At 48.3% G+C, this 27,627-nt stretch overlaps 2 protein-coding genes, 1 long non-coding RNA gene and 1 other non-coding gene across 16 annotated transcripts in view; 1 reads left to right on the top strand and 3 right to left on the bottom strand.

Moving 5' to 3' along the window:
* Window positions 1-215: 215 nt before the first annotated feature.
* 4930481B07Rik lies at window positions 216-6,670 on the bottom strand. Its single transcript, XR_003954670.1, has 2 exons — window positions 5,922-6,670; window positions 216-5,558 (listed from the first exon to the last, which is right to left on the bottom strand). It is a non-coding gene; the product is annotated as an RIKEN cDNA 4930481B07 gene (long non-coding RNA).
* Zfp687 (zinc finger protein 687) lies at window positions 6,251-27,525 on the top strand. 11 transcript variants are annotated; one of them, XM_030252897.1, is made up of 14 exons: window positions 6,745-6,879; window positions 8,271-8,366; window positions 9,723-11,854; window positions 11,977-12,155; window positions 12,680-12,856; window positions 12,961-13,123; window positions 13,282-13,614; window positions 13,707-13,819; window positions 13,986-14,127; window positions 14,233-17,976; window positions 19,991-20,060; window positions 23,199-23,369; window positions 25,230-25,380; window positions 26,088-27,525. In XM_030252897.1, the coding sequence occupies exons 3-10, from the start codon at window positions 9,740-9,742 to the stop codon at window positions 14,722-14,724; spliced, it is 3,714 nt and encodes a 1,237-aa protein (XP_030108757.1). In that variant the 5' UTR covers window positions 6,745-6,879; window positions 8,271-8,366; window positions 9,723-9,739; the 3' UTR covers window positions 14,725-17,976; window positions 19,991-20,060; window positions 23,199-23,369; window positions 25,230-25,380; window positions 26,088-27,525. The 11 variants fall into 11 exon arrangements, with proteins under 11 accessions (XP_030108754.1, NP_001344792.1, XP_030108757.1 ...); XM_030252896.1 differs by having other exon boundaries at window positions 19,935-20,060; XM_030252900.1 differs by lacking the exon at window positions 19,991-20,060 and having other exon boundaries at window positions 26,091-27,525.
* Window positions 15,262-27,627, bottom strand: part of Pi4kb (phosphatidylinositol 4-kinase beta) — a 32,207-nt gene continuing 19,841 nt past the window's right edge. For all 3 annotated transcript variants that reach the window (NM_001293715.1, NM_175356.3, NM_001293716.1), the window contains 7 exons: window positions 26,255-26,364; window positions 25,515-25,619; window positions 25,224-25,347; window positions 23,086-23,351; window positions 17,827-17,959; window positions 17,445-17,565; window positions 15,262-16,440 (listed from right to left, as the gene is read on the bottom strand). In NM_001293715.1, the coding sequence (NP_001280644.1) occupies window positions 16,259-16,440; window positions 17,445-17,565; window positions 17,827-17,959; window positions 23,086-23,351; window positions 25,224-25,347; window positions 25,515-25,619; window positions 26,255-26,364 (1,041 nt within the window). In that variant the 3' untranslated portion in view covers window positions 15,262-16,258. The remainder of the gene's footprint in view (window positions 16,441-17,444; window positions 17,566-17,826; window positions 17,960-23,085; window positions 23,352-25,223; window positions 25,348-25,514; window positions 25,620-26,254; window positions 26,365-27,627) is intronic.
* Mir7013 (microRNA 7013) lies at window positions 17,960-18,031 on the bottom strand. Its single transcript, NR_105980.1, has one exon. It is a non-coding gene; the product is annotated as a microRNA 7013 (primary transcript).

The raw sequence follows: 27,627 nt of genomic DNA, 5'->3' as shown, positions 1-27,627 counted from the left end.
AAATGGCATAAGAGGTTATGATTCTTTATATAAAGCTCAAAATGGCAAACCAAACAGTGGTAACACAATAGTGCTAACTACTGCCCGAGAGAAGAAACACACACACACACACACACACACACACACACACACTTGCACACACATGCATGCAGGCCTGTGCACATGGGGGAACAGCAGGCATACATGTCTACATGTGGATTTCTAGTTCTTCTTCCTTGTCTTTGTGATGCTTGGTTTCAAACCCTAAGCAAGCACTCTACCACTGACTGTATCCCAACCCTGGTTTGTTCAACCACTGAGAGAGTGAAAGCAGGGAGAGAAGACACAGTGTCCTTACCACACTCCTGTTGCTGGGCACGGATTTCTGAACTAGACCCAGTCTTCACTTTTTCCCCATCCTTTTTTTTAAAGGACAGGATCTTTTGTTTGTTTTGTTTTTGATACAACATCTCTCTAAGTAGCCCTAGCTGAACTAGAACTTACTCTGCAGACCAGTCTGATCTTAAACTCACACAGATCCATCTGTTTCTGTGTCATGAGGACCTGGCTTTCCCAGGACCTTTTGAAAATCATCTTTCTGAGCCAGGTGGTGGTGGTGCATGCCACTGATCTCAGCTCTGGGAAGACAAGGCAGGTGGATTGCTGTGAGCTTGAGGCCAGCCTGATCTACACAACAGTACAGTAGGAGAGTACAGCCAGGGCTACATGGAGAAACCGTCTTGAAAAAGTCAAAACCAAACCAAACCAAACCACAACAAAACCAAATCATCTTTTTTTTCTGCCATCTCAGTCTTCCCTCTAAAGGATAGTGTACTAACAACATACTTTTTTTTTTAAGATTTATTTATTTTTATTATATATAATTACACTGTAGCTATCTTCAGACACTCCAGAAGAGGGAGTCAGATCTCATTACGGATGGTTGTGAGCCACCATGTGGTTGCTGGGATTTGAACTTCGGACCTTCGGAAGAGCAGTCGGGTGCTCTTACCCACTGAGCCATCTCACCAGCCCCTACAACATACTTTATTAACATTCTCTTATTTTATTGGTGTTTGAGACAGGGCCTGATGTAGATAGATGGCCTCACATTTCCTGTGTAATTGAGCATGACTTTATCTTCTGCTCCTCTTCTCTACACCTTTGAAGACCTGGGTAAAGCCCCAGCTTTTAGAGTTTTCTGAGGCGCAAACCCAGGGTTTCATGAATGCTAGGCAAGCATTCTTCCTACCAAGTGAGCCACAATCCCAGTTTCAATTTTTTCATCTTAGAGGTCCTTTTCTCCGAGGTACAGTGGTGCATATCTGTCTATAATTTCTGCATTTGGGAGGTAGAGACAGGAAGGATCAAGTACAAGGGCAGTTTGGGCTTCATGGGGAAAGATCCTGCCTCAAACAAACAAACAAGCAAACACACACACCACCAAACTAGGGTCTGGAGAGATGACTCAGCAGTTAAGAGCACTGGCTGCTCTTCCAAAGGACCTGGGTTTTATTCCCATCACCTTGTGGCCCACAACCATCAGTAACTCCAGTCCCAGGGGATGGGATGCCTTTCCCTGGCCTCCAGTGGCACATGTAGCACAGACATGCAGTACAAATCGATCATTCAGGCAAAACACCCATATATAAAAATATTAGAACAATTACACAAAACAAAATAAAAACATCTTTTTTGTTTGTTTTCTGGTGCTGGAGAGATGGCCCAGCAGTTGCATTGTTTACCACTTTCCCAGAGGACCTGAGTTTGGTTCCCAGCATCCATCTCACAACTGTCTGTAACTCTATCTCTGTGGAATCCGACACTCTCTTCTGACCTAGGAGGGCACTTTTATACACAGTACACATAAACAACTTTTTAAAGTTATATTTTGAGCTAAGGATATAGCTCAGTGGTAAAGTGCTTTTCTAATCTGTGAGGCTATGTTCAATCTCCAGCAATGCAAACAATCCCATCCCCTCCAAAGCTGCTTCCTCATTGCACTCTTATTGGTACCCACTCTCTCCTTTGACTAGTCAATGTTCTCATTTGCTTTCTTCCTCCTCCATTCTTAAAAAAATGTGTGTGTGTGTGTGTGTGTGTGTGTGTGTAAGCACCCATGTGTCCCACAGAACAGTGTGGTCAGAGAACTCTCGGTTGATTATCTCCTGCCACCTTGTGGGATTGTGGAATCCATCAGAGACAGGGTCTCATTATGTAGCCCTGGCTGACAGTCCTGGATCTCACTCCATGTATCAGTGTGGCTCTGCCTCACAAATGCTAGGTGAAAGGGTTACACTACCATACCTGGCATCTCTTCTCCAATCTTACGAACTCGTTCTATAAAAGCTTTTGCCCCATCAATGCACCATGTGTGTTCTCATCAAGACTCTTGATGAGCTCTGTTTTCTTTACTCCACAAGGTCACTTCTCCCATTACGAATGTGGGTGGAACCTGTCAGCGCATCATTCTCCTTCCCTCCTAAAAATAGGAAATTTGGTTACTGTAAGGTTTCAGAATTCTGCTTCGCTCCTAGAATTCTCTTCTTGCCACCTTGAACACTTGGACTTGCCCTGGATGATGCCCAGACTTTTCCCTCCTCCAATCTTCGCACACACCCTAGATCCTCTTCATAACTGCCTTCATCTTTGGGGACAAGGTCTTTCTGGAACTCACTTCTGATTCTGCTGCAGCCTATTCCATGTACTGGGAATACAGGGATCTGTGACTTTTCTCTGCTCTCATTTCTTCTTGTGGTGTAGAATTGGAGCTCGGGTCTTAGACCTGTTTAGGAAGGCTTCGTCACTGAGCTATGGCCCCAAATCAATCTGTCTCTGGGAAGACTCTTTTTAGAAATTTATTATTTTTGCGGTTTTTATCTGAATGTATGTATGCATACTGTGTGTGTGTGTGGTAAGAGAAGGGCAGAAGAGAGTGCTGGATCACTTGGAAAACTGGAGTTATAGTCAGTTGTAAACTGCCATGTAGGTGCTGGGAATCAAACCTGGGTCCTCTACAAAGCAGCAAGTGACCTTAACAACAGATCCATCTTTCCAGCTGTTTTTCTTAAACTTAGAGACAGCCTCTCTCTCGCTGGATAGCCCAAGTTGGACTAAAACTTGTGGTCTTTTGGCCTTAGCCTTCCAGTGCTGGGTTTACAGGCACATGCCACCACATCCATCTTTCCTTCTTCTCCTTTTATTTATCTACTTACTTACTTATTTATTTTTGTGTAGCTCTGGCTGTCTTGGAAACCAGGCTGCCTGTCTCCTGAGTGCACCACCACATCCGGTAGGCATGAAAGACTTTTAGAACAGCCTTCAGCTCACCCATGAGCTGACTTACCCCTCCTATCTGCTAACCCCTGTTTCACACTTCCATCTAAGAACCCTCTGTACCTCCTTCCTGGAATGTTCTTGACCCAGATAGCTGGGAAATCAGGCAGCTCTTCAGGGACCACTTACTAGCAATCTTATCAGAAAAGTCTTATTCACCCATCCTATGTACAGCTACAACCCTCACATGCTTCTTCTTGTCCTTCCCTGCTTTGAAATTTAGTTTTTGAATTTAAAAATGTCCCTGGTTTGAAATTTTTCCCAGCCAAAAATAGTGCTTAAATCACAGATGGTGCTTATTAAATATTACCTGAATTAAAATATTTTTCCTCACACTCCCCTCATTTGGTCAGGGTGTCTCACTTGCATAGGCTGGTCTGTGTGGTGGTTTGAATGAATTATCCCCCATAGCCTTAGGCACTTGAATCCAACTGATGGAAATGTTTAGGAGGCTAAGGAAGTGTGTTCTTGCTAGATGACGTATGTCACCAGGGTAGGCTTTGAGGTTTAAAGACTCACACCTTTCCCAGTTTCCTCCCTGCTTTTTGCTTTCAGTTCAAGATGTGAGCTCTCTGGGCTGGCGAGATGGCTCAGTGGTTAAGAGCACTGACTACTTTCCGAAGGTCCTGAGTTCAAATCCCAGCAACCACATGGTAGCTCACAACCACCCATAACGAGACCTGATGCCCTCTTCAGGTGTGTCAGAAGACAGCTACAGTCTACTTATATATAATAATAAATCTTTGGGCCGGAGCGAGCAGGGACTGAGCAAGCGGAGTTGACCGGAGCGAGCAGAAGTCCTAAAATTCAATTCCCAACAACCACATGAAGGCTCACAACCATTTGTACAGCTATAGTGTACCCATATACATAAAATAAATAAATCAATCTTAAAAAAAATGTAGAAGCCTGCCACCCACTGGAACTGTAAGCCCAAGTAAACCCTCTCTAAGTTGCCACAGTCATGGTGTTTTTACCACAGCAATAGAAAAGTAACTAGTACAGTTTGGAACTTGCTATGTACCTGAGACTGGCCTTGAACTCTTGCTCCTTCTGCCTCCACCTCCCAGGTGTTAGGATTACAAGATTTCTTCCACTACATCTAGTTTGAAAAATATTTCTTAAACAAATGACTAGTACATCTAATTGAAGAACAAATTTCTATACAGAATTCTCTTGGCAAGGGAATCTGTAATTCACCACTTACTCTTTTGAATTCTCAAAATTTTAACTTCATTGCTTCTGACTTTGTGTAAATCAGTTAATCTAGCCTGCCTGTGCTTGTTTCCTTCTCTATAAAATGACCATACTAATACTTTCCTCTAGAGTTGTAAGGATTAATGAGAACATAAAGCTCTAATCACAATACATGTATATGAATAGTAATTATTAAACCTATAGAAAGACCCAGAGGAAAATATGGGAATGGAATATATTCAGTAGGGTTTTTTCTCCCTTGTTGGACTCAAGAGTTTCATGTATTCCGGGTGGAAATCAGACTCCCTATGGAGCCAAAAGTAGCTTTGAACTTGGTACTCCTGCCGCCACCTTCCAAGTGCTGGGATTATGAGCATAAAACCCGAACCCAAGTTTGTAAAATATAATCTACCAACGGAGCCACAGCCTCAGCTCTCCAGTAAAGAACTCTCGTTATTCAGAAAGAGTTCTGTGAGCTGCAGCACCTCTGAGAAATATGGCAGATGAGGCAAAGGTAGGGGCTGCATTTATCCCGTTGTTTGCTATCGCTATATAAATAGCACTCTGCCTTCTAAGCTTTTCATGCTCACAAAAATAATCTTGGCAGGTGGATATTATAGTTACCATTTTATTCATGAGACAATAGGTTTAGGGAGGTAGAACGATTTGTCTGATGTCATCATGTGGAATGTAGTGGTTCCAAGATTCCTCCCATACATAAGCCTGAATTTTTTGGATCCACTGCTATGGGAGTCCAAGGGGAGGTAACAGAGCCTTCTTTTAAAAGCTTTACCCAAACCTGGGCCTGATGGCGCAACAGTGTAGCCCTAGTTACTAGGCAGGCAGGACAACTTAGTGGAAACCCTGTCCCAAAAAGTGATAGGGTATAGAGTAGCTTCAGTGTTACGAGTGCACCTGCCAAGCGTGTGCGACTCCCAACGTCCAATAATCAGTATCGCCAAAACAAAACAAAAACACTCGCCAAGCTGCTATGTCGGTGGGCTGCTTGCTTGGACTGGGTGAAGCACTAGGTTCCACTCCGAACACTGCAAAAAGTGAAAATAAAACAGAAATTTAAAAACCCTTGTCATTTGAAACGGCTGCGGTCGCGGTGGGCGGCGGCGGCGCGGGGCCAGGGTAGAGAGCGCGCCAGGTGGCACACTGGGCCTGCAGATGGATCCAGCAAAAACCTGAGCCAGCGCAGGTGGGTGAGTGTCAAGGCAATTCGTCTCCCTGGCGACTCCGCCCCTTTTCCCACCTCCAAGGGGCGGGGCAGCAAAGCGCGGGAAAGCTCAACGGGAACAGTAATGCCAGCTCCCGTCAGGGGCGGAGAAAAGGGAGCTCTCTTAAATGGGAAATAGATCTGGGCTCCCTCCTTCTCTCGCGTAAGAAGCCTATCAGCATACTACCTTAAGCTCTCCTTGGTTGTGGCCCAGGCCACGCCAGCACTTCCCAACGTCACCTCCCCCACTTCCGGTCGCAGCGTGTCCCAGGTCTCAGGTCTCGGTGGTTCCGGTTTCTTTTACACTCGGAATCCCAAAGTCTGTCCAGCTCTCCCGCAGAGGGAGGGGCCGTGCGTGGTGCGTACGCCCAGAGGCAGGCGGACGCCAGAACCGCATCCATCCGGATTATAAAGCAGTTTAGACTGCGAGGAACCCCAGGCAATGGTCACCCCGATGACGTAATGTTTGGGGGTGGCACCTCATTTTGTGACCCCCAGCACCGCATCCGTTCGAGCGCGGCTTAGCCTGAGGAAACGGCACGAACACTTAAAACACCCAGGTTCCACACGGAGCCGACGAGGTTCCCCTAGACGCGCCGCCATACAGCTAGAGTTCCTAAGTTTGTAGATGTGAGGCACAGTGTCCAGCTTCGAGCGACCAATGGAGAGAGGATGGCTACGCTTCTGAGCTAGCTAGTCACCCCTCGCAACCCAAAGCGAAGACTAAGGCTGGCTTCTTGCTAAGCGACAGCGGCGGCGGCCAATGGCTTTCGGGCTGCTCAGACAGGGCAGGTGGACTCCGGAGCAGCCAATGGGGAGAACCTTCTCCACAGGGCCCAGGCCCTTTGTCCAATAGTGATGAGAAGACTATGAGGGGCCAGTTCCGAGCGGGGTATGGAGGGCCAATCCCATACGGGACTGGGTGGGGCTCACAGTTGAATGACAGGTCCATTAGCCAATGGCGAGTATGAAAGCGGGCAGCCCGGACTAGGAGCACGGAGGGAGCTGAGGGAGAGGGGAGGCCGAAGCGGAGAGAAGCAGGAAGTAGCGGCGGCCGCGGGGAGGGCGGCGGCGGCGGTAGCGGCGGTGGCGGCTGGAACCGGGAGGAGGCCGTAGGGTCTCAGCCCGCACCAGGATCGGAACAAGTAAGCACGCTCGCGGCAAATACCCGCCCCTGGCTCCGCCCCCCGGGGGGGCGGGTAAATACCCCTGCCCCTCCCCCACTTGGTCAACTACCCCCTTCTCCGTGCCGCCGCCCCCTGGGGCGGCTGCTGGCCTGGCCGGGTCGCCGCCTTCTTCTTCGAGGACCACCGGTGGGAACTCCAGTTTGCTGGAAGCACGGCCCCCTAGCCTGGTAACGTGGGAGGGGGTTCCTGGACCCCTAAGTCCTGGCGCTCTTAGACTGAGAGGCAGTCAGAGTGCGGCCGGGGGACTCGAGGCTGCGGGATGTCGCGACCTAAAATGGTGTCCGTGCCGGGCGGTGGGGGCGGGGGAATTGGGCCCAGCAGGAGAGGAGCCTGCATCCCGACCGGGTGCTGGTCAGCGTCCGGACCCAGGCAGGACTCAGGCTAGCGCCTCGATCCTGGCGAGCTCCTTGCAGTCACTCGGGTCTGGGGAGAGCCTCTGGGGGTCAGAGACAGGGCAAGCTGCCCGGCGCGCAGAGATGAAGGGGACCAGGTTCGAGTCTGGACTGACCTGGCTGCAGAGCTTAGAATCACGCAGGGACCGCCCCCTCTTGTGTCTCCACTCCCCTCGCGCCACTCCCCACTGCCGGGGAGTCCTGGCCCCCAATGTGCAGCGCCGCAGATCCTAAGGGCCTGGCCTCACCGAGGCCCTCCCTTGAGTTCTTAGCCGGTGAAAGTGAAAGAAGCACCACTCGCCTCAGTTTACCCTTTAGTTTTTAAATGTACTTCTTGTCCCCTACCCGAAACCCCGGACTTACTTTCCGCGCCAGTCCCTGGCAGATGGCAGGGACTTAAATGCCGCCCGCTGCCCAGCTTGGCCGCAACCTAATCGCCCCTGGCCGTGCTCTGGCCCCTTCCTTTTGCTCTGCGCTGTAGGCCTTGGGCAAAGGGCAATGGAGCCCCCACCCTACCGGTGTCTGTTCACCCTTTTCTTGTTAAGCCCCCTTTGCTTTTGAAGAACAGAGGGGGAAAGTAGGTAGGGAGATGGCAGCTCCACAGGCCTGGCGGCTGAGTGGAGGATCTTCATTGGCCTTAAGCCTCTGTGTTTGGCCCACTGTCTGCTCCAGGTGGCTATCGGATGACCTCCAAGTCACTTGCACGCCAGAGGGAGGTGGTTGGGAGAGGTAGGTTCGCAGGTGTTTTCTTAGTCCCCATTGGTTTGTACTCCACCGACCCACCCTGCTGGGAGCTTGAGTGGGAAGGTAGCCCAGGCTTCCCGACCCGGGAGAGCTGAATTGAAGAGGGACCTAGCGATTCATCTGGGTTAAAACTAAGGGCTTTGTTCAAACCCAGAATGTGCAGAATTAAATAGAGGGGTAATGTACAAGGAGGACTACCCTTTCTTCCTCTAGTTGGTACCCTTGTCCCCCACCCCCACCTTGGTCCGGGCAATGCCAGCCGCCACCTGCTGGGACTATCTCCAGTTACAGTCTGAAGGCTGGAAAGAGGTGAGAGAATTGGCCCTGGGAAATGGCTTGCATCCTGGGCAGGGAATGTATAAAGGGGAGCGAATTTGTCCCTATGTTGAGTCTTCCTAGATACAGAATTACTTATGGTTAAGAACAGATAGAGGATAGAGTTTGGGTCTCCTACAGTCTCTGAGCTGGCCTCCTTGTTGCTTTAGTGACACATAAGTCTTTTGGGAATACCCCTCCCCAATCCTCCCTGGGCCAGATTAAGGTTGGGGGAGACTTCTAGGCTACTGTTACCCAAGAAGGTGGAGTTTGAGTTGGAGGGTAGACTGTGTGAGGAGCTTAGAGCAGAAATGTCAGTGGAAAGGAGGAGCTTTCTCCCAGTGTGGAAGCTATGTTGGACCAGCTTGTGCCCTGGAGTCTTAACCCTGAGAGAGCAAGGTGGAGGAGGGAGGACACTCTGGGGAAGGTGAGCAAGCCGCAGGTGTTTGTGACAGGAGAGGACTCAGCCAGGGCCCTTGTGACTATGCCCCCCTCCACCTCTTTCTGTGTCTTAATTCTTTCTACCTTGAATGTTTCTCCTTGCTCACCGTGCTAGGGCTTTGGGTGCCAGGCTCCAGATCTTTCACATATGGCTTTAGCTGACCTCTGACTCTTAGCTCTGGCCCTAGCCCTAGGTGGCCCTAGGTGGCCTCCTTCCCAGTGCAGCCCGCTCCTGCTTGACCTCATGTCCTAATTTGGCCTGCATTAGTACATTGTATTCTGTGTTTACACTCACACATATGATTTCATGTTTGTGGAAGAACTTTGATAAATGGGTTACTTGTCCACTCTTTGAACCAGCAAAAGTAAGGCAATGAAGTAACTTGCTTGAAGGACGGTGATAACGCTAAAGGCAGAGCAAGTTAAGTTTTAGCCGTAATCACTGCTCTTGTGTGTAAATGGCCTTTCAGATCTCTGTGGACCCCCAATTCATATTTCATGAATAATACTGATCCCATGCTGACGCAAGCCCTGAAACCCAGAGCAGTATGTCTGCCATCCTCCTTGATATTCTGTTGGTTAATTGGTTCTGTGTGAGACACAGGAACAGTTAGTTTATCTGGTTTCAACGGAGATGATCTCTGAGAACCTTCAGCTTCTCTTTTCTTTGTATTTCTAAGAATCTCTTTCTAGTTTTCTCTGGCAGTACCTAGTGTTTTCCCACTAACCTGATTTTAGGGTTTGGCACACTGAATACTTCAAGCAGCTCTCTAGGATTCACAATATGGTGGAGATGTACCAAGTTGGAGGGATAAATACAGAGGGATAAATGCAGAGTATTGAGAAGGGGGTGTTCAGGGTCTAGATATGGGGATCCCAATTTCTCTTTACTCTTACTGTTTTCATTAGGTCTGGGACCTGTCACTATGGGGGACATGAAGACCCCTGATTTCGATGACCTCCTTGCTGCTTTTGACATCCCTGACATTGATGCAAATGAAGCCATTCACTCTGGGCCAGAAGAAAATGAGGGACCAGGAGGCCAAGGGAAGCCAGAACCCAGTGTAGGAGGAGATTCTAAAGACAGAGAAGAAGCAGCAGCCGCTGAGAATGACCCTGAGAGTCCAGCTGAGGCCTCTGATCATGGCCTTCCACAACCACCGGATACTTCTACAGTCAGCGTCATTGTCAAGAACACAGTGTGTCCAGAGCAGTCCGAGAGCCTGACTGGGGATTCAGGAGAGGAAGAGACCAAGGCTGGGGGTATAACTAAGGAAGGACCTGTGGGGTCTTGTCTGATGCAGAATGGGTTTGGGGGTCCTGAGCCCTCTCTCTCAGAAAACCCCCATTCTTCAGCACATGCCAGTGGGAATGCCTGGAAAGACAAAGCTGTGGAAGGCAAAACATGCTTGGACCTCTTTGCTCATTTTGGGTCTGAACCAGGAGACCACCCAGATCCCCTACCTCCAGAACCTTCCCAACCTCGGGGTGGTGACATGGCCCCACCTCCTTTCTCCACTCCTTTTGAACTGGCCCCAGAAAATGGCTCAACCCTGCTTCCTCCTGCTTCACTCTTGCCTCAAGGGGCCTTGAAACAGGAAAGCTGCAGCCCTCACCATTCCCAGGGCCTAACCCAGAGAGGCCCAGGCTCCAGCCCCGAGACAGCAGGCATCCCTGCCAGTGTCTCTCCCCCGCAGGTGGCTGGGGTGTCCTTCAAGCAGTCTCCAGGACACCAGAGTCCTCCTGCTTCCCCTGTCAAGGCACCCAGCTGTAAACCCCTGAAGGAAGAAGATGAGGGAACAGTGGACAAGTCTCCCCCAAGAAGTCCCCAGAGTCCCTCTAGTGGAGCTGAGGCTGCAGATGAGGACAGCAATGATTCCCCTACCTCCTCCAGCTCTTCTAGGCCCCTCAAGGTGCGGATCAAGACTATTAAAACATCCTGTGGGAATATCACAAGAACTGTAACCCGGGTCCCCTCAGAACCCGATCCTCCTGCCCCTTTGGCCGAGGGGGCTTTCCTGGCCGAGACTAGCTTCCTGAAACTGTCCCCTGTAACTCCAACCCCCGAAGGTCCAAAGGTGGTGAGTGTCCAATTGGGTGATGGCACGAGGCTGAAAGGTACAGTGCTGCCTGTGGCCACCATCCAGAATGCCAGCACTGCCATGCTCATGGCAGCCAGTGTAGCCCGCAAAGCTGTGGTTCTACCAGGGGGGAATGCCACCAGCCCCAAAACTATGACTAAGAGTGTGTTAGGTCTGGTGCCCCAAACTCTGCCCAAGGCTGAGGTACGGACAGGGTTTAGCCTTGGGGGGCAGAAGGTAAATGGTGCCTCAGTGGTGATGGTACAGCCTTCCAAGTCTGCTACTGGGCCAGGCACAGCAGGTGGCTCGGTGATCTCCCGAACCCAGTCCAGTCTGGTAGAGGCCTTCAACAAGATCCTCAACAGCAAGAACCTGCTGCCTGCTTATAGACCAAACCTGAGTCCGCCAGCTGAGGCTGGTCTGGCCCTGCCTCCAACAGGCTACCGCTGCCTTGAGTGTGGAGATGCCTTCTCTCTGGAGAAGAGCCTGGCACGGCACTATGATCGAAGGAGCATGCGTATAGAGGTCACCTGTAACCACTGTGCCCGTCGCCTGGTTTTCTTCAACAAGTGTAGCCTGCTTCTGCATGCCCGTGAGCACAAGGACAAGGGGCTTGTCATGCAGTGCTCACATTTGGTCATGAGGCCTGTAGCCCTTGACCAGATGGTGGGGCAGCCAGACATCACACCCTTGCTGCCTGTGGCTGTCCCACCTGTTCCTGGACCTTTGGCCTTGCCTGTTTTGGGCAAGGGGGAGGGGGCTGTCACTTCCTCTACCATCACTACAGTTGCCACTGAAGCTCCTGTGCTGCCACTCCCAACAGAGCCCCCTGCTCCCCCTACTGCCTCTGTTTACACGTGCTTTCGCTGTCTGGAGTGCAAAGAGCAGTGCCGGGACAAGGCTGGCATGGCAGCCCATTTCCAGCAGCTGGGCCCTCCTGCACTCGGGTCTACCAGCAATGTGAGTTGTTTTTCATTTTTCTTCTCTTGGGGAAGGGACAGCCAGATTCTATGGAGGTGAAAATTCAAAGTAATAGGTACAGGGCACCCCTCATTAATTGACCTTGTTTAACCTCTTGACAGGTGTGTCCGTCCTGCCCCATGATGCTCCCCAATCGCTGCAGCTTCAGTGCCCACCAGCGCACACATAAGAATCGAGCCCCCCATGTGTGTCCCGAGTGTGGGGGTAACTTCCTACAAGCTAATTTTCAGACCCATCTTCGAGAGGCCTGTCTGCATTTCTCTCGCCGTGTAGGATACAGGTGCCTCATGCTCAACTCCTCATTAGAGCTTTAGGATCTGTTTGTTAGCAGTAATTTATTTTAAAGATTTATTTATTTATTTAATGTGAGTACACTGTAGTTGTCTTTAGACACAGCAGAAGAAGGCATCAGATCTCATTACAGATGGTTGTGAGCCGCCACGTGATTGCTGGGGACCTCCAGAAGAGCAGTCAGTGCTCTTGACCACTAAGCCATCTTTCCAACCCAGCAGTAATCTTTTTAGATGGCTTCTCAAGGAGAACCATCATTTTTCCTATTGTGTTGACACACCCTACCCCTCCTGCTATCAAGTATGCATTATGGGAACAGTGGAGAGCAGGGTCCCAGGTGGAATCCCAGCTCTGCCTTCTCAGACCTCTCTTGGGGACTGAGCCTCCTTCCTTCCTCTGTCTTGCTCATGCTCCTTTGTTGATTTCCTTTTGAAATTTTCCTTGTCTTCAAGAACAAGAGTGGTGCTTGAGATGCCCCTACCTCACTGTCGTATCTCCCACTTCCTCTCCAAGGTGCCCTAGCTGTGCAGTGGTGTTTGGGGGTGTGAACTCCATCAAGTCCCACATCCAGGCATCACACTGCGAAGTTTTCCACAAGTGCCCCATCTGCCCCATGGCCTTCAAGTCTGCACCCAGCGCCCATGCCCACCTCTACTCCCAGCATCCAAGCTTCCTCACCCAGCAAGCCAAGTGAGACCTGGGGAGGGAGCATGGTGGTGAGGTAGATTGGTGAAGAGGTGGAGGGTGGTGGACTGCTATCACCCATGTTTATACTGACCCTTCTGCCCCCACAGGCTGATCTATAAGTGTGCCATGTGTGATACGGTCTTCACTCACAAACCCCTCCTCTCCTCACACTTTGACCAGCACTTACTGCCCCAGCGTGTCAGTGTCTTTAAGTGCCCGTCTTGTCCTCTGCTTTTTGCCCAAAAAAGAACCATGCTGGAGCATCTCAAGGTACAGGAGGAACAAAGGCTAGGGAATGGCTACTGGCTAGCTGTGCTGACCTGACCTGGGGTCAGAGAACCCTCTGGCAGTGGGGAGCAGGGGTGAAGTGAGGACTTTGGCAAAGCCAGGCTCTCTTCCACCTAGCCATCTTCCTTGTCTTCTTATAGAACACTCACCAGTCTGGACGTGTGGGGGAAGAGGCAGTTGGGAAAGGGGCTGGAGGTGCCCTTTTGACCCCCAAGACTGAGCCTGAGGAGCTGGCTGTGTCTCAGGCAGAGGCAGCCCCTGCTACTGAGGAGTCTTCCTCATCTTCTGAAGAGGAGCTGCCTAGCTCCCCTGAGCCACCCCGACCAACCAAAAGAGCCCGACGAGGAGAACTGGGAAACAAAGGCATCAAAGGTGGGGGTGGGGGGCCTGGGGGCTGGACTTGTGGCCTTTGTCACTCCTGGTGTCCTGAGCGTGACGAGTATGTGACTCACATGAAGAAGGAACATGGTAAGGTGAGCTGGGTTTTACTCTGGGAAAGGTGGGACTGGAAAGTAGCCTTGGGGTTGACCTGAGTGACTGAAAGTTTCCACCCTTTGCTTTCTAGTCAGTGAAAAAGTTCCCCTGTCGCCTGTGTGAGCGCTCCTTTTGCTCTGCCCCAAGCCTGAGGCGCCATGTCAGGGTCAACCATGAGGGAATCAAGCGAGTTTACCCATGCAGGTAACCCTTACTCATTCCCTCGCAGAGTACCTGGCTACCTGTCTCTTTGAGGGATCTGAAGCTTGAGGCCACCTTCTGCTGTGGTAGCCTTCCTTCTCTCAAGAGCTATGGGTCTTGGTCTTTGCATGTGCCTCTGGTGCCATCTTGCCCACTTTACCTCTGCTAGGTATTGTACAGAGGGAAAGCGCACCTTCAGTAGTCGCCTGATCCTGGAGAAGCATGTTCAGGTCCGGCACGGCTTGCCTCTTGGGACCCAGTCTTCTGGCCGAGGAGGCTCCCTGGCTCGAGGCTCTGGTGGCAGAGCCCAGGTAAGAAAAGGCCTTCCTTATGTCATGGGATTGAGAAACTAGTGAGACCTTGGTCTCAGGAAACCAGGGTGATGGTGAGGCCCGGTGTCTTCCACTTTTCTCCAGGGGCCAGGACGGAAACGCCGCCAGTCTTCTGACTCATGCAGTGAGGAGCCTGACAGTACAACACCACCAGCCAAGTCCCTGAGGGGTGGCCCTGGGTCAGGAGGCCACGGTCCTCTGCGCTATAGAAGCAGTGGCTCAGCAGAACAGAGCCTTGTGGGGTTGAGGGTGGATGGTGGCACTCAGCAGTGCCTTGACTGTGGCTTGTGCTTTGCTTCCCCTGGTTCCCTGAGCCGCCACCGGTTCATTAGCCACAAGAAGAGACGGGCCGGGGGTAAGGCCAGTGTCCTGGGGCTGGGGGATGGGGAAGAAGCAGCTCCTCCTTTACGCTCTGACCCAGAGGGTGGAGACTCACCTTTGCCTGCTCCTGGAGACCCTCTGACTTGTAAGGTCTGTGGCAAGAGCTGTGACAGCCCTCTAAACCTCAAGACCCATTTCCGCACGCATGGCATGGCATTCATCAGGGCCCGGCAGGGAGGCAGTGGGGACAACTAGGTCCCCAGCCTCAGACTGACCAGGCCTCTTCCCTGGGACTTGGGTTTCACTGCTGCTGTCACCTCCCTGGGCTGGGAGTTTAACATTTACTTCTTTCTCTATCCCTGAGGGACAGGCTTTTGAGGATTCTAGTGACTTGCACCCCCTTCCCTCTAGGGTTTGGCCCCTAGGTTCTACTTAAGTGGGCCTTCTTTTTCCTTTCTGAATCCAACACTAATGCTCCTGCTGCAGACTCCCAGTAACTGTGGGGGGAGGGGGGAGGGGACCTTGGCAAGCCTGCTAGACAGGCATAGGGATGGACTGAAGGATGTACAGGGTCTAGCTTCTACCCCTCTACTAGAGTTCTTCAGGCACAGACCAGTATTTCTTCTTCTGGGCTGGGTTCTGTCCTAGTATCCCCTCCTCCAACACTCATTGGCACTAACACCCCCACCCCAATCCCTGCAGTGCCTTCCATTTGTCTTTTCCCCCAGAAATTTAGGGGTGGGGGGTTGGTGGGGATGAGTCCTGTCAAGTAGGTTCCAGGGAGAGGAGAGGACAGGCTCTCAGGAATCCTTTATTCTTGTAGTAGTAGTAATACTAACAGTGGGAGAAACAGGAGGGAGAAAACCAGACCATTAAAACTGCTTGTGGTTTAATCCCCATTCAGGCTTTTCTTTTTATGTGAGTTGGATAATGTGTACTCATAGGGAGGGGCGAGTCAGAACTGGGGAAGCCCTTCTCAGGGAAGAGGCAGTATTGACGAAGACAGATGGAAAAAGCAATCTTCCTTCATCTTGTGTGTTTGGTGCCTTTTGTATGCTGGACTTAACCCTTTCCAAGCACTCCTCCCCCAGAAGCAACAAGACAGATGGCTAACTAAGGATTTTATTTCAAACAAAAATTAAAAAAAAAAAAAAAAAAAAAAAAAAGCTGTTTCCCTGGATGTGAGGAAAGGATCAGGGTAAGAAATTTCCCCATGGCTAAGCCAGTACCCTCAATACATCAGAGGGTTTTGTCAGTTCTCCCTTCCTTACCCCCATGATGGGGACCTCAGCAAGTGCAGGACCCACTTGTCGGGAATGTGGGCCAGGGGTCAGCCCCCAGGAGGGGACTGAGTTAGGCAGCAGCATGGCCAAACATAGGATTAAGTCCTAAGTACCAAGAACCTACTCCTCCCAGTTTACTGGGACCCAGGGAAAATAAAAGATGGTTTGTAGAAAACCTCTGAGACCCCTGAGGGGAAGAAGACTCCAGTCCTCCTCATGTTCATCACCTCTGTTCTCTGGAGGGCAGTGAGTCCTGGGATCTGTCAGGTGGTAATACTGACACAGCAAGAGGTGGGGAAGCCCCAGCAAGTCTGGACCCCAAGGTTGGCTCTCCTACCCTCTGGCAAGCTCTCATGGTTACCACATGATCCTTTGTATTTCTTGCCTTCCATTTCCCTTGGGTAGGTGGTTAGGTAGGTGGGGTTTTGTGATTTGGGTTTTCTTAGGCAAGGGTCCTTCTAAGGAGGATGCCTTCAGTCCCACCACTTCTAGGCCTGAAAATGGTGTCACATGATGCCATTGGTGAGGTACTGGAAGCCATCGTAGAGTTTGGTGGTGATGGACCTCATGCTGCCGTCCACCATCTGCTCCACCAGCAGCTGCAGCTGCTCCTCAGTCATGCTCATGTGGAACCTCTCTTTGAGGTTGCGAATGGTGCTGGAGCCATGGAAGCAAGGAAGCTGAGAACCTGGGGGGAAGCAGTGGAAATTAAGGGTCATAGACAATTAGGAAGGCAGCCCAGTAGTTAGTGGCCACAAGGAAAAGAGCTAGAGTACCCCTTCCCTCCCCACCACTGGGATCCTTGATGGTACAGAGCAATTTTGCTTGTGCAGAGAAAAGCAATCAGGAAGCCTTGTTTTTAGTCCGTCCTCAGTCCTCATCCCATACTCCTTAGTTTCTCTGTAGGAAGAGTATGTGGGCATGATAGGAAAAGGCAAGCCAGCCCACAACTTCCCCCAGTAAGCATTGGAGAGATGTCTTTGGGCCCAGAGGGAAGGCTGGGAAGAGCCTCTGGGAATGGGCCCTGCACTTATCTGGTTGCAGGCCTCTGCCTATGCTAGATCAGACACTCACAGATGACCTGGGCCACCGTCACCACGGGGCCAGACAGAGATGCTCCCGAGCAACGACGGCAACCTGTGGGGTAGGGGCAAGGATGGGGAGGAGGAGACTGGCAGCTTAGGTAGGGTAAATATCTGGGGTGGGGGGGATAGAAGGGTCCCAGAGGAACTGGAAGAGGAGGGAGTCCTGTGCAAAAAAACTGAGGGACCAAGGAAGAGGCAAAGTGAAAGAAAAGAGAGGCAGGAAAAATGAGAGCAGCAGAGGTTAGTAGGAAGTGGTAGTGGCCGAGGTCAGGTCAGTCAGGCCAAGTGTGATGGGAGAGAAGTGAGTAGAAGTAGCAGAGAAGGAAGAAGACTGAGAAATACAATTGAATGGGAGAATGGGAAAGCCAGGAGGCTGAAAGTGGCTGTTTCCCCATGAGGATACCTAAGAGCTTTCTGCTGTTCCTTTTCTCCTGCCCCACCCCCAAAACCAGTTCTGCCAGGGTGAAGAATGTTTTAAAGGGGAAATGGAGACCCCCTGAGAAATGTTCCCCCACCTAAGTCTTGAGGTGGAGTTCAACTTCCTAAAAGTTCTAAGTGCAGGCAACCCAACCTGAGTCCCCCAGGCCAGGGCCCTCCTGAGCCACACCTTGCTGCATGATCTCCACAATCTGTACCACCTTGTCCATGTGCTTCCGAGCAGCAATCAGCCCTTGCAGCATGAGCATCTTGTAGTAGTTGAACATATCACCGTTCAGGCCACCCATTACCTGGAAGCAAGGAGAGTGTCTGTGTGCACAGAGAAATTCTGGTGGGTCCTTTCTGTAGGCCTCAGAGCTTCCTCTCTTAAGGTAATCATGGTAAATTTCCTTATCACTATCTCCACATTTTCTTTCATAAGCTCCCAGGCAATCCTGCCTCGTCTTGACTTATTGCCATTTCTGTTCTGTTCCTAATTTGGGGGAGTCCATCAGCTCCTCTCAGAGGAAGAACACAGTTACCCTTGGAAGCACCTCTCTTTTTTGACTCACATCCACAAATTCTGTGGTCAGCTTAAAGGCTGATGTCTCGAAGCCCAGGTTTCGGGGTGAGCTGGAAAGGATGAAGCCAAAGTCGATGTGGATGATGTGACCTTCTGCGTCCAGAAGGATGTTCCCGTTGTGCCTGAGGAAGAGGCAACAGTAAGTGTGGCTTAGGCTGGATCTCAAGCTACAACACTGGCCTCTTCATACCGAACAGGGGAGGCCCCAGCCATGTTTCCTGTTGCTTACAAGTCTGGGTCAATTTCCTAGGATCTAAAACTAGTAACAAAAGGAAGTTAGGAAACTATGAAGAATGACTGGGGTATGAAATTCAGTTATTACCAGCTTAATAAAAATAGTTTTAAGATTATCAAAAGGCTGAGGACGGTAGAGTGGTTGCCTATAACGCTCTTTTCTAGCTTTGTTCCCTAACACAACATAAACTGAGTGTGAATAACGTCACATGCCTATAACTCTAGCACCTGGGAAGCAGAGGCTAGAAGATCCTAAACTAAGGGTCAGTCTCAAATACAGAGGCCAGACTGACGCATGCTATTTTCTCCCGAATTGTACTTCTAGTACTCAGACTTGACTCTGACTTTAAGTAGTAAGCACACAGATAAGAAGAAAAGGTCTCTGAGGCTCCAGCAGCTAGCTGTCTGAATGAGGGAAGGCCCTCATTCAGACTCAGTTTAAGATAGATAGGGTCTCACTATGCAGCCTCAAATGGTCTGATACTCATATATAGTACCAAATTGACCTCAAACTCAGTCACCTGCCTCTACCTCCTGTGTGCTGGGATTATTTTAATTCTTAATCAGTCCATGGCAGAACCAAAGTCCCATCAGTAGAGAGCAACAAATAGTTTATGTGGGTCAACACAGGTGTATTTGTATGTGAAGGCCAGAGGTCAATGTAAGGCATTGTTCCTGGTAGCTTTTTTTTTTTTTTTTTTTTTTTTTTTTTTTAAACTTGGGATCCCTAGGGCAGCTTGCACAGGAAATCCTTTGGTTTCTGCTTCCCCATCTGGTATTAAAGTGTGCCATCACACCAGGATTTTTTGTTTTGTTTTCTGAAACAGGGTTTCTCTGTATAGCCCTGGCTGTCTTGGAACTCATTCTGTAGAGCAGGCTGGCCTCAAACTCAGAAATCCGCCTGCCTCTGCCTCCCAAGTGCCAGGATTAAAGGCATGCACCACCATGCCTGGCCACACCAGGATTTTTATGCGGGTTCTGGGGATTGAACTCAGGTACTCATGATTTTATGTATGGTAATAACTTTATGGACTCAAGTTATTTATTTAGCCTCTCCACTCCCCTAAAGATATGCTGTACCCTAGCCCAAGTCTGCCTCTGTCTCCCAAGTGCTAAAATCATATGAATGAGCCATCAGGTTGCTGATAAAAACTTTAAAACTGTGAGGGCAAATGACTTACATAAAAAAGCCTTAGGAATGGTATACTACAGGCCAGCTGTAGGGAAAACGAGTTAGTGGACGATACCTCAGGTCTTTGTGATTCCCACATTAATGTCAGTAGGAAGAACAATTAGCATGCTAAGCATGTGAGGCCTGGCCTATTCTGCATGACCAGTCTTTTTGCTATCAATAGAAGCTTTGTTAGGCCAAGCATTCATGCCCCAGCTGAAGGCTACCTCTAAGTTGGTCAGACTGGCTGAAAGAGGAGAGGTAGAAAGAGAGAGCTCAAGACCCACCTGAGTTGTGGGGAAGCACTAACAATGTAGCAGCGCCCACACAATCCTAGATGTCTAGACGCAGAGAGAACAGGTGACTCCACCCCCACCCCAAAGTTTCAAAGCCGGTGAGAGGCAGTTTCTGTCCTGTTAACTACCTGGCCAGGCCTAGCTTCTACCTCGTAAGCTGCCTTGGGACTCCTTTTGACATGAGGGTTTTGTTTTGGTTTGGTTTTTCGAGACAGGGTTTCTCTGTATAGCCCTGGCTGTCTTGGAACTCACTTTGTAGACCAGGCTGGCCTCGGAACTCAGAAATCCACCTGCTTCTGCCTCCTGAGTGCTGGGATTAAAGGCGTGGGCCACCACTGCCTGGCTTGTTTTGTTTTTAATTGTCCTAATTTACTGTTTTCTGATTTGTCTTAACAGTGACATTTTGGATAAGTTTTTAAAAATGTATTTATATTTCACCTTTTAAAACTCAGAACATAACAAATTCCACTTACTGGACATTCATACTATTAGAAATCCCTGAAGTACGTTTAATAAAAAGAGGTAAGTCTCTTGGTCAAACAGTGGACATGCTCTTTTCAGTTCCCCCAAGTGACAGTTGTATCAAATTTTGCTCCAGACTTCTATTAAGATCTTATTGCCAGGATACCACCAGAGTGAACATTTTCCAGAAATAAGAGCGAGTGAAGAACTGAATCTTAACACTGTATCCATCCAAGTGATAATACATAAAAATTATTTTGGCCCAAACGGGTCCTACCTTTGTTGAGCTAACTTTTCCTTGATAGGCAGAGAGACCCACAACAGTGCAGTACCTCTTTGTAGCCTCAGCTATGGATGAAAGAAACTTATATTCTCAAACTAGATGTGACATACAAAACAAATCCATATGCGTGTGCTGAGGTTTTGTTATTGGTATGTTTAATTTTTTAAAATTTTTGAGACAGTCTCACATACCCCAAGCTGTCCTGGAACATGACCTTGAACTTGTGGTTTGTCTCCCAAGTGTGTGCCACTGTGCGTGGTTTTCTGGAGTACTGGAGATTGAACCCTGGGCTTTGTGTATTCTAGGTGAACTCCCTACCAACCCTTCCCATACCACCCCTTTTGAAAAGCAGTTTTGGGGAGATGGCTGAACAGTAAAGAGCACTGGCTGTCCTTCCATAGAACCAAGGTTTGGTTGCCAGCACCCACATGGTGGCTCACTGTGACTCCAGTTCCAGGGCAGCTGACACTCTTTTGGCCTTTGTGGGAATGAGGCATACACATAGTCTATAAACATACATGCAGGCAAAATACTCACATAATATTAAAATGCAGTAAAAAAGAAGCTCTGGGAAATTCTATTAAAGAAAAAATTTGAATGGTTTACTTTTTCTGAGCCTGTTTTATCAGGTTTGTATTAATGTTAAAACCACCTGATGGGGGCTAGAGAGATGGCTCAGTGGTTAAGAGTACTGACTGTTCTTCTAAGAGAACCCAGGTTCAATTTCCAGCACCCATATGGCAGCTCACAACTTTAACTCCAAATCCAGTGGACCTGAGCACCAATGCACGTAAAAAAATTTAAGCCTGGCGTGGTGGCACACGCCTTTAATACCAGCACTCGGGAGGCAGAGGCAGGCGGATTTCTGAGTTCGAGGCCAGCCTGGTCTACAAAGTGAGTTCCAGAACAGCCAGGACTATACAGAGAAACCCTGTCTCGAAAAAACAAAACAAACAAACAAATTTAAAAAGTCATCAGATTAACGCCAGTGCACACTCTAGTGTATTCTACACTCTATGCCTAATTTGGTATTATTGCTACTATAATGATAGGCAACAGTTTTGGCCAGTATGGCACACTCCTCTATTTCAGGCTTACTTAATTTAATTAAAGTAGGACAGTTATGATGAGGATAGCTGATTTTGCTTTGTGTAATCATGTTGAATGTGTGATTTTTATAGCAAGTTGAAGCGTAGACCTAGTTGATCAACACCAACAACTTTCTTTTATTTGATGGTTTTCAGTTACTTTATTTATTTATTTTTTGAGATAGAAGCTCATGTGGTCCAGGCCTCAAATTCCCCACATAGCTAGGATGATCTGGAACTCCCTGCAGCTACCACCCAGTGAGAGCCTACAGGCTGTCATGCCTGTTTATGTGGTAACGGGGATCAAATTCAGAACACGGTGCATTCTAAAGCAAAGCACTCTTCAAACTTGACCTACATCACCAATTCAAATCTATTAAGTTATTAGGAATAGTGAGTTTATCAGGGGCTGGAGAAATGGTTCAGTGGTTAAGAGCACTGATTATTCTTCTAGAGAAAGAGGACCTGGGTTCAATTCCCAGCATCCACACAGTGGCTAACAACTATCTGTAACTCTACTCTAAAGGGATCCGATGATCTCTGGCTCTACTGGGCACTTTATGCTGGCTGTGCACAGACATACATGCTGGTAAAACATTCATACATTTAAAAAAAATACAAAAATGGTTATCAGCTCTCTGCCTTGCCAAAGGAACAGAATTTCATCTTCCAAACATTTTTTTTTTTTTTTTTGGTTTTTCGAGACAGGGTTTCTGTCCTGGAACTCACTTTGTAGACCAGGCTGGCCTCGAACTCAGAAATCCGCCTGCCTCTGCCTCCCGAGTGCTGGGATTAAAGGCGTGCGCCACCACGCCCAGCTTCTAAACATTTTCTTTTTTGGTGGTTTTATTTACATACCAGTTTCTGAACTGAAATTGCTGAGGTCTATAACTAACGCCAGCTTTCCTGTAACACAAGTTCTAGAGCATCCAGTGCCCTTTCTGGCCTCCACTGGCAATAGGTATGCACAGATATATATGCAGGGAAAATATCCAAACACACACACACACACACAAATTTTAGGAAATTATGGAGTGAGGAGAAATGAGAGTGCATGACTGGGAATTTCAAGCTTATCTCTACGGAATCCCTCATCCATTTCCTTTTTCGCTTTTGGTCACTGACAGTATTACCAGGGTCTATTATCTCTTGCTTTCTTGCTAAGGACCCAGTCACACCAACCCTCTTCCCCAGCACCGTATGGCATCTGCATAGACCAGAACACATCATTCCTATCCTGCAAAATAAAATTCTCCCTGAGTGTGGTGGCAAAGGCCTTTAATCCCAACACTCAGGAGGCAGAGGCAGGAAGAACTCTCTGAATTCAAAACCACCCTGGTCTACATATCAAGGTCTAGGACAGCCAGGGTCACATAGAAAGACCCTGCCTCCCAGACTCTTCAGCCTCATGTCACTGCCTGCTATCCAAATTTTGTTCCTAATGGAACATTTCCTTGTCTTTGCCTCACAACTTCATCTGTCCTCATTCTCCTTTATCCTTTCTGCCCTACTTACTCAAATGGTCACTCCTCTAAATCCTCAGTTTCCTTCCTCACTTCCTCTAGCATTTGTCCAGCACAGTTTTCCTCTTTGGCTTAATGTCACACAAACAAAATCTTCTCTAAAAATATGTTGTTCACCAGCTAAGAACTGTATGTAAAGGGATAGAGAAGAGCCCTCTGAAAGATTAGGATGAAGGGCACAAGTCACTTACCTGTCCTTGACTTGCAATAGGTAGCAGACCAAGCAGTAGCCAGCACAGCTTTGCACAAAATTGCGCTGGGCACTGAGGAATGCCTCAGTGGTATAACTGCCATGTTCCTGTAGGAAGTAATCGAGCAAGGAGAGCTGTGACTGTTTCTTCACCTGGTGGATGGACACAGCGTTGACTACTGGTTCAATCATGCCACTGTCAGCTGAAATCACAAGAATCTTATATGGCTTGATCCAAAGAGGCACTCGCTCCTGTTCCCAAATGGACTGTGAAGAGACACAAAGGTATTGAGAGTGGCTCATCTTTCTCCAAACTAGAGAATAAAATTTTCTTCTCAACCTCTCTCCCTTAGTGTCGTGGATTGAAGGACATTAAATAAGACTTACTGACCTATTAAGAACCTGGAAGTTTTCTGTTTGAGACAGACTCATGTAGGCTAACCTTGAATTCCGGAGCCCTGTCTCCACATGTTCTAGGATTGTAGGTGTACACAACCACAAATAAAAGAACGAGGAAGTTTAAAAGGAATTTCAGGGCCTGGCAAAGGGCAGGAACTACACAGAGGTAGGAAAAAGGTAGAGAGGAAATTTATCACCTAAGTAGGGAGAGTAGGGACTATTAATATAAGTTTGAATAATAAAAAGATGGGATTTTAGGGGCAGAGAAAGCTACTTTAGAAAATGAAAATACTATTGGATGTGGTGGCATAAGCCTATATTCCCAGCAGCTGGAAGGCAGAGGCAGAAGGATCACAAGTTTGAGGTCAACCTTGATTACAGTAGAGTCAGAAGTCAGCCTGAGTTACATGAGACCCTGTCTTAAAAACAAAACAAGGGCTAGAGAGATGGCTCAGAGGCTAAGAGTACTGACTGCTCTTCCAAAGGTCCAATTCCCAGCAACCACATGGTGGCTCACAACCATCTGTAATAGGATCTGATGCCCTCTTCTTGTCTGTCTGAAAGACAGTGACAGTGTACACATATATATAAATCAATATTTAAAACAAACAAAACCAAAATGAAAGTACTGCTTATAATCCTAGTATTTGGGAAGCTGAGGCAGCAGTAATGAACACAAGAATAGTAGTGACACTGGCTGAGGGTGGAGAGGGTACAAGCAAGTTCCATTTGGCTACAAGTGAGATCCTTTCTAAAAACAATCAAAACCAAAATCAAGAGAAAGTTAGTTCAAGCTACCTCTATCCCTCAAAAAACCTACAAATATTATAGAGAATTGGATTGAATAGGTGAAGCCTCTTTGAGGTCACCAACCCAGGTGATCAATGTCTCAACATAGTATAGCCAGGTACATTGATGCACATCTGTAATTCTAGTATTCACACTGATGCATGAATTCATTATCATGAATTCAAGGCCAGCCTAGACTGCTTAATGAGTTCCAGGTAAACCTGAACTATAGTGACCCTGTCCCAAAGCAAGGGCTGGAGAAATGGCTCAGGGGCTAAGAGTAACTCCTGCTCTTGATGGGAATTTGGGTTCAGTTCCTAGCACCTATCAGGCTTCTTACAACTAACTCCAGTTCCAGGAGGATCTGATACTCTGTTCTGCCCTCCATGGACACTGTACACATTTGCTGTGCAGACAAGCATGCTAGGAAACCATCCATACACATAAATGAAAGTAAATGTTTTTCAAAATACAAAACTAAACCAAAATACTTGAGCACAGTGTAAATCCATCCATCCCAGATCATTTGGGAGGTTCTGATTTAAAGGAAAAATCCAAAGTGCGGCGGTGCATGGTACATGCACATCATCCTAGCCTTGGGAGGTGAAGGCAGGGCGATCAAGGGTACAAGCCCATCTTTGACCATAACTGATTCAAGGCCAGCCTGAATTACAAAATCCTAACTGAAATCACACCCATCAAAAAATGACATCCAGTGATGAGAACAGGGCAGATGCAGTTCCAGAAACAACCAACAGAGGTCCCCATAGAGCTGTTCTTCTCTGGAGAAAGGCAAACCAGTTTCATTTTCATCTTCCCATTCAGACCTGGGTAGGAAGCAGGTGCCCAGCAGAGCTCCCTGGAGTTGCACTGAGCCTTTCCTTTCAACACCCCTTTCTCTGTGTGTTTCGTTTTTTTTTTCTTTGCTGCTCTGTGCTTCCATTTCTTTACCTGCAGTTGTTTCAACACCTGGAAAGCCAGCAGCTCCTGGCGAAGGTCATCTCCACACTTGACAATGACTGAAAGGAGTCGCCAATTGGGAAGATGGCCATACGGGGAACCTTCTCTGATCCTCCTGTGAAGAAAAAAGTCACAGGATGATGCCAGGGTAAGGACTCAGACCACAGAGGAAGCCTGATGAGTGTTTAGATGTAGAAGGGCAATGGAAGAGGTGAGCACCTGAAGATACCTTGGAATATGAGGGAGGTACTGAGACCACTGTCTACCCTCTACCCTCCTCACCGCACTTTCTCCTGCCAGGGCTCTTTGAGGGCAACTGCAGAAGGGTCTTCAGGGTCTCGTTTGAAGGCTGTAGGAGTATGAGCCAGCTGTTCTGAAAGGCGCCGTCTAGCAGGAAGAAAATACACAATTTACTTGGAAGAGTTATCTCAGAGCTGCATGCATGCTTTGCCCACTTTCCCTTGCCACAGTTCCTAGATTCCTGGCAGATTCTTGGCTGGGAAAGCCAGAGAAGCAAGGATAATCAATGGTACAGTTTTGCTAACTTGGTAGTTTGTGATCATGTTAAAATGCAGAGAGCCTTGTATTCTTCATTCCTCTATTCCAATATTGATTCAGAATGGGTATGACTCCAGAATCTGCATGTATAACAAGATTTCCTCTCTGCCTTCAAAGGAAGGATTCCACTTGGGGGTCTCACTTTGATGACTGGTTTTGCTTTTCTTTTTTGTGATGCCGAGAACTGAACCCATGGTCTTTCACATGCTAGTCAAGTGCAACTTGGACAAACTCAAATGCCCTTTGGGGCATTTTCTTCTTTTTGGAACTCTCTTAAAATGTCATTTCTTTTTGTAGTAGCTCAAGCAATGTCTCAGCTGCACCTTCAGGGCCTCAAGTACTGAGCAAGGACAGAATAAGGAGATAAAGGAGAGGGACATAAAGCTGACAGCTGGTAACCAGACACAGGACAAAGAGGCAGAACGAAGAAGATGGAGATGAAGGACGAGGTGATTGGGCCATACCGGATGTCCCCTGCTGCAATGAACACAGGCTCCTTGCTCTCCTGGCTGGTGATGCTGTCCACCGAGAACTGGGAGATGTTGTCACAGCTGTTGGTGTGCACTTCAGGGAGCTGGGAAGAGCAGGTCAGAAATGCTAAACACAGATCTCCCTCTTGATCTCTGCTCACTTGCCACTAACTAACTACCTATGGCATGGTGGCCTACCACTCCACTCCAGCCTTCTCCCAAAGCCACCATGGTTCCATATCACTGAGGCCTTGAGCCATAGATCCCACAGCAGTGTTCTCAAAGTGTGAACTCATAGAATTCATGGAAAAGCATAGGAAGTGCAGATTCTCAGTTCTGACCATCAGCCCAAATTAGAACTACTGGGAATGAAATCTAGAAGCTGCATTTTTGTGAACTTTCTAGAATATTCCCAACACTCTCTAAGAATGGTCTCAAACTCCTCCTTTCCCAGCCTCCATGTCAGTGCAGGGACTACAGGTGGATCACCATACCCAGACAATTTCTTCTGGCTAAATCTCCACCTAATCTCCTCACTCTTATCTATAAAATATTCTGCCAGGCCCCAAGAAGTCTCTGTCCTTCCTTTTACAAAGTACTCTCAATTATACCTGCCATCTAATACACAGTAACTCGTGTATCTTCATTTTTCTTCTTCCAGCCCCACAGTGCGGCTTGAGTTTATTTTCATAGCTAACAGGGCTGAGTGAGTGCACTGCTTGTCGGGGCCATGCCAGCCTCTCTAGCCTCACTCACTCATCACCTCACACTACGCATCAGCACATATTAGTTTTTTTTCATTCCTATCATGGCCATGTTGCATTTTCTCTTCCTCAGTCTGAATGGTCTGAATGTTCTTTGTTCTGCTAATTAAACCATGCTTCCAGCCTCAGCAGAAATATCACTTCCTCCAGGAAATCTTTTGATTCTGATGCTGAGTGTGGAGTAAGCACTCTCTCCACCTTTAGGCACTTCCAGAATGTCTCATGCTCCCTGTTACAGCGCAGATTACACCAGACTAGAACTGTCAGCTGTCTGGTCTGATTCTGTTAGCACATAAACTCTTACAAGTATAAGCCAAGTCTCATTCATTAGCATATAGTACTCAGTACCCTGAAACTGGAGTTTCTGACAGTGGTGAGCTACTGCAGAGGTGCTGGGAAAGGAACACAGTTCTCTGTTAAGAGCAGCCAGTGCTCTTAACCCTGGGTCATGTCTCCAGCCCTTTATATATTTGACTAAATATATGAATGTGTGGCTTGTCAGTCTCTACTGTCCTCAATCAACTTTATATAGCAGGTGTTCCTTGAATATTTTATTAGTTTCCCCTAGGTCCTCCTTACATTCAACCTGAACTCCTGCTGTAA

This window comes from Mus musculus, chromosome 3 (genome assembly GCF_000001635.26).
Source record: "Mus musculus strain C57BL/6J chromosome 3, GRCm38.p6 C57BL/6J".
NCBI classification, from domain to species: Eukaryota; Metazoa; Chordata; class Mammalia; order Rodentia; family Muridae; genus Mus; species Mus musculus.
Note: the sequence above shows the minus strand (reverse complement) of the source record. Positions and strands in the feature narration are given on the sequence as shown.